Source organism: Cibotium barometz, chromosome 52, assembly GCF_041138505.1.
Source record: "Cibotium barometz isolate CiBa-2024 chromosome 52, ASM4113850v1, whole genome shotgun sequence".
Taxonomy (NCBI): Eukaryota; Viridiplantae; Streptophyta; class Polypodiopsida; order Cyatheales; family Cibotiaceae; genus Cibotium; species Cibotium barometz.
In genome coordinates this window covers 30,197,517-30,211,146 of record NC_141097.1, presented here as the reverse complement: position 1 = coordinate 30,211,146, position 13,630 = coordinate 30,197,517, and the positions used below count along the sequence as shown (strand labels likewise).

Sequence of the window (13,630 nt, the reverse complement as noted above, 5' to 3'; positions counted from 1 at the left end):
CAAAGAAGCTATTGCCCGAATCTCGCCATACACACACAAAGGTCCTAGGTTGCTGGCTCTGCCCAGCCTATTCAGCAACTGTTGACCTGCCCATACTTTGTCACAGCCAAAAAACTGCACCTAACAGTGCTCTGCCTGCCTGCCAACAACAATGCCCACATGGCTCTTGCCCAATACTGCACTGACCTCCCTACGTGTCTTGCCAAGGCTGAAGATATCAAACCGGTCCAATCGCCTCAGGCCCTGCAACATCTTTTGCCTGCTTTCAACACACCTCGCGACTCTACCCTGTACACACACAGGACAGATGAATTTTTTACGCTTATGCAGGGTGGCGAATCAGACCCACACACGGCAACACAAGTCCCTATGCTTCTGCCCTGCTGATCGCCTATTGAGACCCTGCGCATCAATCTTCCAACACTTGGCAGCTTTCCTGCGTTGACGGCAACTGATGCTTGGACTTCGTGGCAGCACAATAGGGACACACTACTCACCGCATCTGCCAACACTGACCTTATTGTGGCTGGTCAATTTGTTGCTGCCTGGCATAGATGCTGCTCGCGATTTGCCCACACAGTACCTGATTTGTGGACAACACCTTGGCCACACAGCCAAGTAAAGAGCCTCTCAACAGGACACTGCTGTCCTGTACTCGCATACACACATGGAGTCCTGCACAACCCAAACCTACGCTCCACAGAGCACAACAGTAAGACGCACACCTGTACCAGCCCTACGATGCCAGGAAGCACACCACCAGATCTGTAAAACCTGTACACTTGTGAATTGCACAGCACGAAGATCCACACACAGGAGAGAGAGAAAACTCTTGATTTTCTCCTGAATCAACTGATCTACTCACAGATCTGTAAGCAGCAGCTCTATACACAGAGCGCCTGCTTCTACTCCACAGGGAAGGCAGAAAGATAAACTCCAAGATCTACTACAGATTTACACTCTCTCAAGGCTCTCCACAAGCTCAACACAGAGCTTCTCAAGCTTCCATGGCCGGAAGCTAATCTCTCTCGCGATGAGGATGATGGTTCCGCACACCTGCAAGCGCACACACGCGCACACACGGAACAACCGCAGCTCTGATACCAGTTGAAGGGGACCGGGGCGAAGCACGCACATAGACGCACATCAGAGCTGCTGGCTGCTTCTAACGGTTCCTCCATGCTCAGCATCTTACAGTCATTCTTCTCTAACAGATGTGCTCCAGGGCCATCAACCTTTAGATCAAAACCCTGCTCATGTTTTCTATTTTTTGAAAATGTATTGCGGATATACTTTGTTGATATTGCATGCCACAATCTATTTTTTATGTGAGGTTGCTGTTGCATGCCACAATCATAGCTTAAAAACATACTTTGTGTCGCAGGCTAGATGGGATCTTTTTATAAGATTCAAGTGATCAATGATGATAATGAGGATGATTTAGGCCTTGTGAGGCTAAAGAATGATAAAGACGAGCCCACCTTTGCTTTGGTTCGTGAGCAGATAGAGGGCGATGAGCTTGTGATTGGATCCTTCGTCTTCATAGAGGAAAATTATATTATAAAGAAACGACAAGAAGAGCGATGGACACTCAACAATAAGGTTCAAGTACGCATTAAGAGGAGTGCCAATAGCATGCATGAACTTCCTTCTCCAAGTAAGCGACAATGCTCAAATCAGATTGATAACAAGAAAGGTGACACTTTGAGTGGCTCCACTTCCAAGCTTACAAGCAAATTGTTAAGTGCAAGTGTTCTTGAGCAATGGGAACAAGAATGTATTAGAACAAAACTAAAGCTGAAACAGATGAAGGTTGAAAGGGATGATAGGTTTGAATTACATAGTGAAGATGTCAATGGGAAAGCTCTAGTTCGAATATGGTGTCATGAGTGCAACTCTTTGTATGGCGTAGGTTCAATAGAAGGGAAGTATGCTGCATATAATTGTCTTGCTAACTTTATGAGAACCCACATCTTGGAGAGCAAAAGACATGAAAAAAATTATATGGCATTTCGGGGGCTTGGAAAGGAGTCGATGCAACGTGTGCAGGCTGATGAAGAACAAGATGATAGGAAAGAAATAGAGGCTTCAATAGAGACTCTACGCTTTTTGATGGAGACCAATGAAGGTATTGTTCAACCTTCATAAAGTTACTTAAATGTTTGAAAGATAGAATGGTTTTGGAAAGTCGATTTTGTAACTTGTTTTACTTTGTTATGTGTTGTATTTGCATGTAGGTTGGGACTTTGAAGTCGTTGCAGCCACACTACATGATTTTAAAGACAAAAGCTTTGTTCGCGTGAGGTGTAAGTATGATGACACATGGCTGCGTTTGTGTCCTCCAAGGTCAGATCTGTGTACCATTCTCACAGAGCACTCAAAGTCAATCTTGCACACAAAGGCAGTCATGAAGGAGGAGTTGCAAACATCCAAGCCAGTTCTAAGTGGCTTACGTGGACGTCCTCGAAAGGGGAAGGAGCATGATCCAATGCAAACATCTCTCAGCAAGTTTGTGGTTTCTACAAAGTTCGAAAGATCAGCTCATGGTGATTCTCCTTCACTCTATAACAATGAAGAAAGTGGGAAATTTTCAATAGGTTTGAATTTTTTATGTTGGGGTTTATGGATTCACGAAATCAAAGTGAACAACAAGAATATTAGTGTGAAACCTTTGCTAGATGATCAGTGTGGTGGGAAGCTTTGGTTTGCAGAGCCTTTCACAAAGGCTATCCTAAATGATGGAACTTCAACCTTTCACATAGATGGTTGCTTTCGTCATATTAGTTGTCCACGTGTTTCCAATAATGGGCAGCCATTTGAAGCTTTCTCATGCAACAATTGCAAGGGTATACCTAAGCTTCATGATTTTAGGATGAGATTATATAGGGAGAAGACGGTGGAGAAGAAGAGAGGCACTAGAGCAACGGATTGCGGAAGAAGATTAGACTTTCTCACTAAACAAGAGCTTCGGCAAACAACTTTCATTGCTAAGAAGCATGCAAGAGATCTCACCCTCAAACTATGGTCAGCAAAGGCTCATATTGCTGTCCTTTCGGTGCGACTACGAACTTTAAGGGAAGCAAGCATGGAGTCCCTAAACCGCAAGGATGTAAAGAGGTTTTGTAACAATATAGTAGAAGCCCATAGACTAGGTAAGTTTGGTGGAAAACCTGCTCTATGGGACTTCTTACAGGATGTGGCTACAAACATGTCGAGGCCAAAGGCAGGCAAGAGATATAGTGCAAATACTAAGGCTTTGTTTGAGGTTGCAAGGATGTGGGGTGGACCAAGGTTGCATGATTTTCTTGCTGCCAACCTCAATGGCCCTTCACTCTCAACGACAAAAAGAGGCCAAAGACTTGCCACACAATTTTTACCGGGCATACATGGCTATATCTTTGATGCCATTGCTGAAATATATCAAAACGAGAAAGAAAAACATGGAATCAAATCACAAATTCCTTTCATCTTGGTGGAGGATGAGACCGCCATAAAGAAACGGATAAGGTAAACATAGTATAATGCAAAAGTAGTTCTGATGAGACATGTTGAATCGTAGTGGCTCTTACATATTTTATGTTTTCAATCTTAATATTGTAGGTGGAACCCAAAAGATGACACGCTTGTTGGATTTGATGGATACAAGGTGGAGAGCCATGAGTGTGGAACGTCAAGCTTAATCAAAGTTGGAGCGGGAAAAACAGGCTATGACATAATTGTTAAAGCATTTGAGAATCATGTGATTGGTGGTTATGCAAGAGTTTTTGTGGCAAACCCACTTCATGAAGCACTTCCACGCTTAGTTTTGGTTGCTCATTGCACTTGTAATCGATTTGATGCATGTTTTGTTCGAAGACAATGGGCTGAGATTTTGAGCTTATGGGATGAGAAGCTCAAGTCTAAAGTAGGTCCGATTATTGGACACGCCTCAGATGGAGATAGTCGCCGAAGAATGTTGATGCTGGCTGATTATGTTGATAAACATGCTACTAGATTCAAGATTGGATGGGATGGATGGCCTCTTTCCGCCAAATTGTCAAACGGAGATGTTTTAGGTATGCATGATCAGGACTTTGTACACAATGGAAAGAAGCTCGTCAATGTTCTTGATAAACCAAAGCGTCAGTTGGCTCTTGGTGATGTATGGGTTACCTTGAACCATGTTACCATTGTATATGATTCCTTTGTTGTTGACAAGCATATGCTCAGGGAAGGCGATATGAGGCGAGATGATCGTCAAAATTGGGCAGCAGCTCAAAGGATATGTAGCAGACAAGTGCAATGGTGTTTGGGAGAGTTGGCAAACAATGGGCAGCACAGAAAAGAGCGGAGTATGGTAGGGACACAAGCCTACCTTGAAATTTGTGGAGACTATATTGACATTTTCTTGTCTCCACACTTGAGCTTGGCAGGGAGAGTTCATTTAGCAGCCAAAGTGACTTTTTTCTTTCAGATTTGGAGATCTTGGATATTACAACATCCAACATATACACTATCAGCAAACTTCATTAGCAAGGAGACATTCTTGGATGTGCAAATCTCTTGCCATTTTGTGGTGTTGCTAATAAAGTATTTCAGAGACTTTCACCCAAGCTTGAAGTGCCCTCTATATCTCACCGGCACAGATGCGGCTGAAATCTTCTTCAGCAAAGTCGGAAGTATGGTTGGGCAAGAGCGTACTTATGACTTGATGGACATGCTTCACAGCATAGGCATTTTGAATAGGCTTGCCCATTTTGAATGCAAGGAGGATGGTGTGGCATTCATAAGAGCTCACAAGAAGCAGGAACATATATGGAGAGAGTTAAATCTTAACGAGGACTTGCAAGAAGCCAATTTAGGTGACTATGATTGTGTTTCAACTGATGAGAAGGTCATTGCTACCTTGCAAAAAGGATTGCAAAGTGCCCAAGAATTATGTGAACGCTTACACATGAGACCAAAAGGTAAAGAGGACAAGAAATGGTGGGTGCAGCCTTGGTCCATTAGAGTGTTTGACACATATGCAAATTCAAATCTACAAGACTCTGATACAGATGAGGAATATCCTACTGAGCTGGGCCATGCATTAGATTCAGATGAGGATGCTTCTACAAGTGAAATAAGGCATGTAGTAGATTCCATTTTGGATGAGAAAGAAGAGGTGAACCCGGTTGTTGAAGTTGAAGACAATAAGTTTCTCTTCAAGTCTACATTGGTCAGCCAGCTCAATGGCAATCCAACTTTGTCAAAGGATAGACTTACCAGGGTCCGACAAGGTGTGTACTATGCCAAAGAAGAAAAAAAGTATATGGAGACAAACGAGAATTTATTTGGCATTGGTTCAGATTGTGCTGTGTTCTTTCATGAACAAATAGTACAAGGGAAGATCACAAGGTCATGTAAGCCAAGCTCTTCAGGAGGCAAGAAGAAAGCCAAAAGTGTATGGTATCTGGGACGAGTTCAAAAGATGAGAAGAATGGTTAGTGGTGCATGTGTGGAATATAAGCGAGGATTTAGCCTTTCAGATAGGCCATCAGGGGTGGAGGTTCAACTTGGTTGGTATCAAAAAGCAAAAGGAACTAGGTGCTTTACGTATGACCTAACCGATCTTGATATGATAAGCATTGATAGCGTCATCGCTCTCGCAAACCTTACATATGATTGTGGTAGCAACAAGTATGAACTTGATGAGAATGATTGGAAGGTCTTTAATGATTTTGTGAGGGATCACTAGGTACGCAGAAAGGATGCATCTGTTTTTTTTTTCTTTGTTTGATGAGACATACTTTGTATGCGTTTGAAAAATAATTCAAAATATGAAAATCTCATTGACTCAACATCTTCTTTGTCTCATGCAGGAATTTGAATTGGAGAATGAAATCTTCAGATTTTGAGAAGGTGACCATCGACAATGTGTATTTATCTTTTTGTACATCTATAAAAATCGGTACAGATTATACAAAATGTATAGCTATTAGATGTATTAGTTTTGCTAGATGTGTCCACAAGATTCTATCTTATTTTTTGCAAAAATAATTCTAGAGTGTATGAGATGTATAGGTCCCATATGTATGATTTGAGCAAGGATTTGAGCAAGATGTATCGACATGGTAATTTTGTTATAACCATGCTGCAAGTGGATGTTTCAGATAATATTTAAGAAAGTATTGTGGTTGTTTCAATGGATTTAGCATGAGGCTAACGGAGTCACTTTTGTTTGCATCTCGAAAGCTTATGAGTTGTTTGTCTCGAGATCTCTCCCTATACTTGATCAGAGGCTTTGAGTTTGCACAAGGGCTTTTTAGTGGCCAAGGATTTTCATGCCTTGATGTGGGACATTGCAGCCAGCAATGAGCAACAAATCAGCCCCACACTCTCTGGCCAAGGATTTTCATGCCTTGATGTGGGACATTGCAGCCAGCAATGAGCAGCAAATCAGCCCCACACTTTCTGACACATTTTACGAAGGCAACAGCTGGGTCATTTCATCTCTAGCTTGTGGTTGCCATTCAAGCCACTTTTGGGCTGCATTTGGACATGGGCTGGGGTCATTTTGATGTGGCCATTAGTGTTGGTCTTGAGAAGTTGGAATGAAAGTGTACATTTGATAATTTTCAGCCATTTACAGGTCATGAACATCATGGTTTCTCAACCAATTTGTTGTCCACAATTTATGTTTGATGCATGTTGACGCAATGTGCTCTGTAATCACTGTGATTTGTTAGTAGTAAATGGTTGATGTTGGAGTGGGAGATTGGTATAATCTCAGCTTGGAAATCTCAAGTCATTGTTGTCTTGGACCAGTGTTTGAGCAGTGTTGATACTTAGTGTTTGAGCAGGTGTTGATGCTGAGTGTTGGAGCATTGTGAATGTATTTTTGGTTGCATCTTATATGGGACTTGCATGGTCTCATTGAGTAGTGGACATTGGGGCTATGTATTGTAAATGCTTATGGCCCTTGATGACTCCTAAATGTTTGGCAAGCTGTGCTTATTGATTAGGAGTGATACTTCTTTGGTCATCTGTATGTAACATTTTGGATTCAAATGCTTTGAGGATCGTGTTGGTCATGTATGTTATGGTATGCTCCATGGATTGAGTAATCTTTTGGAGTTTTGAGACTTCAATTGGAGCTATAGTCAAAAGTTTTTGTCTTGAGCTTATGCATTGTTTATGCTTGGCATTGTTTGCCAAGCATAAACAATGCATAAGAGTAATAGTAGTTTATGCTTATGCATTGTTTACTCTTAGCATTTGTTTTGCCTAGAGCTTGCTTGAGCTTTTGTTTTGGACATTGGGAAAGTACTTGGTGGATACTTTTGGATCCACTGGGAGAGCTCTAGATTGAGCTAGTTGATTGAGAATATGCATTGAGAGTTTATGCAAGACAGGTCATGGGATTTGACTTGTGGTTCTAAACAACTCATGGTTAGTTGATCTATTGATATGCATAGAGCTACTCTCTTGCTATGCAATTTGGTATCATGGAGCTAGATACTGTGGGTTGTACTCTCATTCGTGGACATTAGAGCTATGACTTATACTCTTAGTAGCTTGTTCAAAATATCACAAATGAAGAGCTTACAATGTAGCAACTTTCATAGTTCAAAACAGTTGCATTTGTCACTTTCAAAACCCCCCAATACTTCTAGAGTGACTTAAAATGAATTACATATCTCTTACACAAGGGATTTTAAAATTATTCTATAAAAAAATTTTTATTGACAGAAAGGGAATTATATATTTTATCAAAAGTTACAGAAAGGGTTAAAAAAAATGGCCAGTGTAGGTTACATAGGGATTTATAAAATAGGCCATGAACGCACGTGATATAGGCAATTTTGCTAAGTGACCCCCCCGAGACTCGTACCCGCTTTCTATATACCCTTCCCTCTATCTTACAAGTCTCTTGCGTATATTGGTGTTCCTGACCATCCACTCTTGCTTAATCCTGAAAATGTGACTATTCCTTGTTCCCGCCTCAAGCCTCGATGTAGACCTGGGGTAAAGCGGTGTCTACCGCTCGGATATACTTTTACGCCCGTACATGGGGAATGGGACTCGACCCAATAACTGCGAAATGTTGTTCGATCTCACCCAAATGACTATTTAGTTTATCGATCAATGAAGATTTCTCTCTCTCTTCTTTTTTTTAAAAAGTATCTACTCCGATTCCTACTTGTCGAATCACACGTAGGGATATGGACAAGATGCATAAAGCCAAGGGTATTTCGTAACTGATAGATTGTACGATTACCTGTTGGACTTTCAAAAATTTATAAATTAGTTTAACCGATTTGGAGCTATTAGAGCCGGATCTACCCTTGGAGGTACATGGGGTCGAAGCAATAACAATATTCTTACGAATATGAGAATTACTGCGCCCATTACCAATACTCCTCAATATTGGGCAAAGTAAGAATCTGGGATCAGCTTCTAGTCTATGATATGAGCGATGAACATTCAATTCATGAATATCTTGAATCAATATTGTACAGGGAGACACCTCTCTCGCTATTGCAAAAATGAGATTTAATCGGTGCATGCTCTCTTTCGGGATGAAATTTCCATGTACATTATTGAAATATGATCGATTGTATAGCAACTTCCTTAGTGGTAGCCTCATCAATGGAAAGTAGGAATTGGATGCTACATCCCTAATAACGGAAGATCATCTACTTTCTATGGGACCTACTACCAAAATTCCTTTAGATGGTAATAATCCTGATTAGAGTGAGATAGGTATGTCATGACATGGCATATTCAGAATGCCTCTTTGTCTCAAATTTTCTTTTGCTATATATTACTTCCACTCAAAAATGTCAGCTGTGTGACCATAGTGTACCATATTTATGATACTACAAGCACACCAACAATTAGTTTTCAAGGTGATGCATGATAAATACACGTTCCTATTTTTTTAATGAGATAGTAATCAAGGAGATGGATCACTTACATGCCAATCGTAGCCTTTTGTAGGCTCCTCTCACTCCTCATTAGTGATCACTTCACCATTATTTCATGCTAGTGTTATTGTTAAATCTCGGGGGGTCACTATATGTAGAATACCCCTATCGCGTGCGTTCAAGGCCTATATTTTAAATCCCTTATCTGTGAATTTTTTTATCCATATAATATCCCCTTTTCTTTATGAATCTGTAAAATTTTTTGAAAAAATTTTAAATCATACCCTTATGTAAATATATTTATGTAAGTTTCATAAATTTAAAATATGCTTCTGTTGAACGCACGTGATATTTACATTTTTTTGTGAGTGACCCCCCCGAGTGTTAAATCAAGCCATCAACTTGAAGGAAAGGAAGGTAAGTTGTGCAAGCTCCCGATGGTATGGTATGTTTCTTGTTGTTTGACGACTCCTAAAATTTTTATAGGTAATAATCCGCTGTGCCCTCACCTACTCATTCGTTGAATTCATTTAACAATAGAATTTGAGTTCAAGATGAAAAATTTACTAATCTTGTCTCGAGTGTTGTCCATCGCCCTTATAAGCCCATTTTCTTGTGGCACTTCCCTAACTACTCTCTCATCTTCTTCATGGCTTCAAAATCGAGGCATCTTTGGGTCAAATGAACTAAGAAACTTTGTTATATAAACAAGAGATTCTTGTACAAGCCATCCTTTAACCATACTACCCCGTGGATGAGCTCATTAACAAACAAATCCCTTTAGAGTTTTCATGAACCTATCTAGAAAAAACATCCAATGACTATGGATAGTCCCTACATCTGTAACCTCGTCGATGACATGAACTAAGAGGTGCATCTAAATGGTCAATTTTCTTGTTAGTAGAAACTTTTTGACCATGCACATGGCCTCCAACAAAGAAGTTTAGATGAGATGATCTCTCCTTATTTCCTTTGTGGAGATCCAATGCATGAAGGTGCTAACCTTGTAAATGGTGGCTCTGATGTCTTCAATAAGGTATCCCTTTATTACAATTGGAAGAACGAATTGTAGAAATTTGTGCCAAACATGGGACTTTAAGCCATTGAGCTCATCATTATTTGTAAATGCACCTTTTAGGCAATGCATACATCCAGTGGGGTGTGAAACTCTAAAATGGTCCTCTTTGCTTGTTTTTCCTCCGATTTACTTTAGACCCATGATGTTTTAGGTAACACCATCTTCCCATTAGGTCATCTTTGTGGCCATAAATCTTCCATATGTCCAATGATATTTAGATAATCCCTTTGGCCCTTGCTTTCTTTAGTCTCACTTATGGTTTCCAAAGCACATTAGCTAGATTCATGAATATGTGCATTGGGCCTAGTAAATGATTGATTAGAAGATCACTCTAATTAGCAAATTTGTAGAAAATGGAGAGCATCTTCATCCCTAGGGGGAAAATTTTACATTATCCATGCTTTCTTCCATCACATGTCTTTAAGCTAGGAGGTGGTCAGCCTAGATTTCCCTTTTACAATTCGTGATTTAACAGGGAGATAATGCACATGACCCTCGAAGAATATCTTTTGGAGTGATGTAGAGTAAGAAGCATCCAATTGAGGTCCACATACTGGGCATGCATTGTATCCATGTGATGCTCCCACTCAATAATCACAATAAAATTCAAGAAAAATAGAATTTTGCACAATCTTATTTGAGGTAGTAAGAGAACAATTCTTTATATATCAAGAAATCTTACAATAATATAATATGACGCACTCTTGAAGGAAAGAGTTTGAACTACCTGACCACCACTCTCATGAAAATCTCGCACTCACACTCACACTCTCACTATCAATTTGTTCTTCGATTTTCTGTGTATTCCTCTTGTTCATGACCCCAAAAGCTAAAAGTAGCCCTTTTGGAGCTTTCTCAATCCATGTGCCATATTTTTGGCGATGCCCTTTTTTGGAAAAAGTCTGTTCGGGAAGCTTTCCTCATATGCGATCATCATTCCCATGAGATTACCTCTTTTTTTTTACACTGGGAAAACATCCCTTTTCTGTGGTGCGTCATTTGTGCCTCGATGATCCCATGAGGATGCTCAATAGTTCATCTTGAATATTCCATCCTCCTCTTCGAATTTGGATATCTTCGTTTGAGGTTAAATCTTTATTCTTGACCTCCATTTAGGACCTGCAATGTCTTGACACGAAAATCTAGGCACATTTTTAGCACAAAACCACTTAAAACCTGCTTTGGAGTCACCAAATGGATATGAAATAATGTGAGTCACAAAGGATTCACTTAAGAAAACTTCTGTGTACAAAATAGAAAAACTCTCTCATACAAAACTTCACCTAATTCCACATTTAACCTAGTCAAAAATCACTCACAAAAATGACCCTAGAAATGACGAAAACCAAAAAAAATTCTTGCAACACAAAATTTTGTTAAAACATGTTAGGTGTCCTAACAAAACATTCTACACACTTTCTACAACAAAAATTTATGAAAAATATTTATACGAAATTATGAAGTGTCACAATCCAGATATAGTGAATCCTAAAAAACATTTTAAATCAACACAAAAGGAGATTAGAGAAATTAAACTTTCTAGCTCACAAGTTTAATTAATTATCTTTACCAAGGAACTTGTTGAAGCATGTACTAAAGCTTACCAGAGCATTCTCTGTAGCTCTGCCAATCATGTAAAGTCTACATAAGTATTCCTTGTATAATTATAACTCTTTGCTTATAGCACTTGGACATATAGTGAACTTGAATTCCATCCCAAAGTATTCAAAGCTCCTCTACCAATGGGGCTACGCATACATCCACGTTCTTTGCTTTGTACTTTCCTTGGACTATTAATGATACTAAGAGATGCCCCTTATTTATTGCCAAACATGGTGGAAGGTTATAATTCACAAGGGAGAGAGGCCATGTGCCTCACGATGAAATTAGTAAACCAAATGGATCCACACCATCCATTGCTAGTCCAAGATAAATGTTACGAGGCTCTTCTTTGAAAATAGGCCTCAATGTGTCTCCATGCAAGAGAATCGGCGGACATGCATGACATTGTCTATGGATCTATTAGACCAATTCCATGTCATTAAACTTGCTATAGATTTGCACCTGAACATGCTATTTTTCCTTGGTATGATAGGTAAGTGTCTCAAAACTTTTGCAGGAACCTTTTGCTCCTGAACATCTTGCCTGTATCTAAGCGCCCCAAAACTTGGACATTCTTAACAATGTGTGTATTCATGTTGGTAAAGGATATAATCATTGGGACAAGCATGGATACAATCGTAGTCCATGCCCATTTCACTTAACAATCGATTAGCCCCCGCACGAGAGCCTAGCATCTCATTTCCCTCCGGTAAGATTTTACCCTTTAATAACTTGCCAAGATGAAACATGTATTCTTAATCAACACCATGTACATTATAAAGACTAAAAAATTACATCATATGCATGTCATACACACCTAAATATTTCTGAGATGCTTGAATAAAACCACCCAAATATCGATTGCAAGTTCAACATAAACAAGCATATGTGTAATTTGGATATTTGACCTAAAGGATAAAGTGGTATATGTGCAAGGTTATGCAGTTCGTCTTCTTCATGGTTTGTATCTCGACACTTTATTGTGCTATTGTCCTTAACACCATGATCCTTAGGTCCATAGCCCGTTAAATTTGTAAATGCATCCAACATCTCATGTATTGTAGCCACTTCTAACGTGTCCTCTCGTTATTGAGGTGATCGAATGGGTTCTTGAGGAATATTGCCCTATAAATTTTGCTTTGTTCGGTGTCCTATCCTAAACATAGTATCTAGTAGTGTCCTGTTGGGCTAGATTTCCATGTAGTTAACCTAATAATCAACATTACTAGGGTCTTCATGTGAGCAAAAACGTAGATTTTGTAGCACCAAATATATACCATACACATGTACACGATTGTTTCAAATTCTTCGTTTTCGAGTGATGTGAAACTTATGTGTGCACGAGAACTTTCTTCTCTCTTTAAGATAGACAGATGCTTCAATGTAGAAGAGCATCATGTTGTCATCGTTTAGTTGTGCCATGTCTAACAAATTGGCAGTTGTCACCACATCAATGTTTTGTGGCTCCACATCACCATTTTTTTTTAGCACCACATTGTCATTCTTTCGTGTTGCCATGTCACCTAAGGTTTTAGTTATCAATACCCCGATAGTGTCAGCCTGCTGTGGTGCATCATGCTATCAATTTTGGGTCCTACACATGTTTTTTAGGATATTTTTGTTTGAGTCTCTTTTATAACCTAAGAACCGATTTTTTTGTCACCAATTAAAATTAAAACTTACAACGTTGGGCATGTGAGAAAAGGTTCAAAATCAAAAGTTTGAATGAAATTTCTTGGGTGCTGATATGGGCATTAGTATGAGCTTTAGTATGAGCATTGGTAAAAATTATAGAACATGGCTTCGAAATATTTTTTCTTTGTTTGCCTCTATTTGTCAAGATAGAAGGTCAAAGGTAAGCTCCCCCCCTTGCATGTACCTTATTTCTTTGAGGTTTACCATAGTTTTCACCTTGTGTGTGTGTGTGTGTGTGTGTGTGTGTTAGAGGTTTACCATAGTGTTCACCTTGTGTGTGTGTGTGTGGGTGTGTATGTGTGGGTGTGTGGGTGTGGGTGTGGGTGTGGGTGTGGGTGTGGGTGTGGGTGTGTGGGTGTGTATGTGT

At 39.8% G+C, this 13,630-nt stretch overlaps 1 protein-coding gene across 1 annotated transcript; it reads left to right on the top strand.

Moving 5' to 3' along the window:
- The first annotated feature begins 1,607 nt into the window (after positions 1-1,607).
- LOC147609034 (uncharacterized) lies at positions 1,608-6,168 on the top strand. Its single transcript, XM_086788743.1, has 3 exons — positions 1,608-2,128; positions 2,238-2,546; positions 5,841-6,168. Exons 1-3 carry the CDS (start codon positions 1,636-1,638, stop codon positions 5,846-5,848), a joined length of 810 nt encoding a protein of 269 aa, XP_086644869.1. The 5' UTR covers positions 1,608-1,635; the 3' UTR covers positions 5,849-6,168.
- Positions 6,169-13,630: the final 7,462 nt, after the last annotated feature.

What these genes read in the sequence shown, in the direction of transcription:
- LOC147609034 (XM_086788743.1), top strand. Translation starts at nt 1,636, where the DNA reads ATGCATGAACTTCCTTCTCCAAGTAAGCGACAATGCTCAAATCAGATT. An exon ending in TTTGATGGAGACCAATGAAG is followed by an intron (nt 2,129 to 2,237) that starts GTATTGTTCAAC and finishes ATTTGCATGTAG; the next exon opens with GTTGGGACTTTGAAGTCGTT.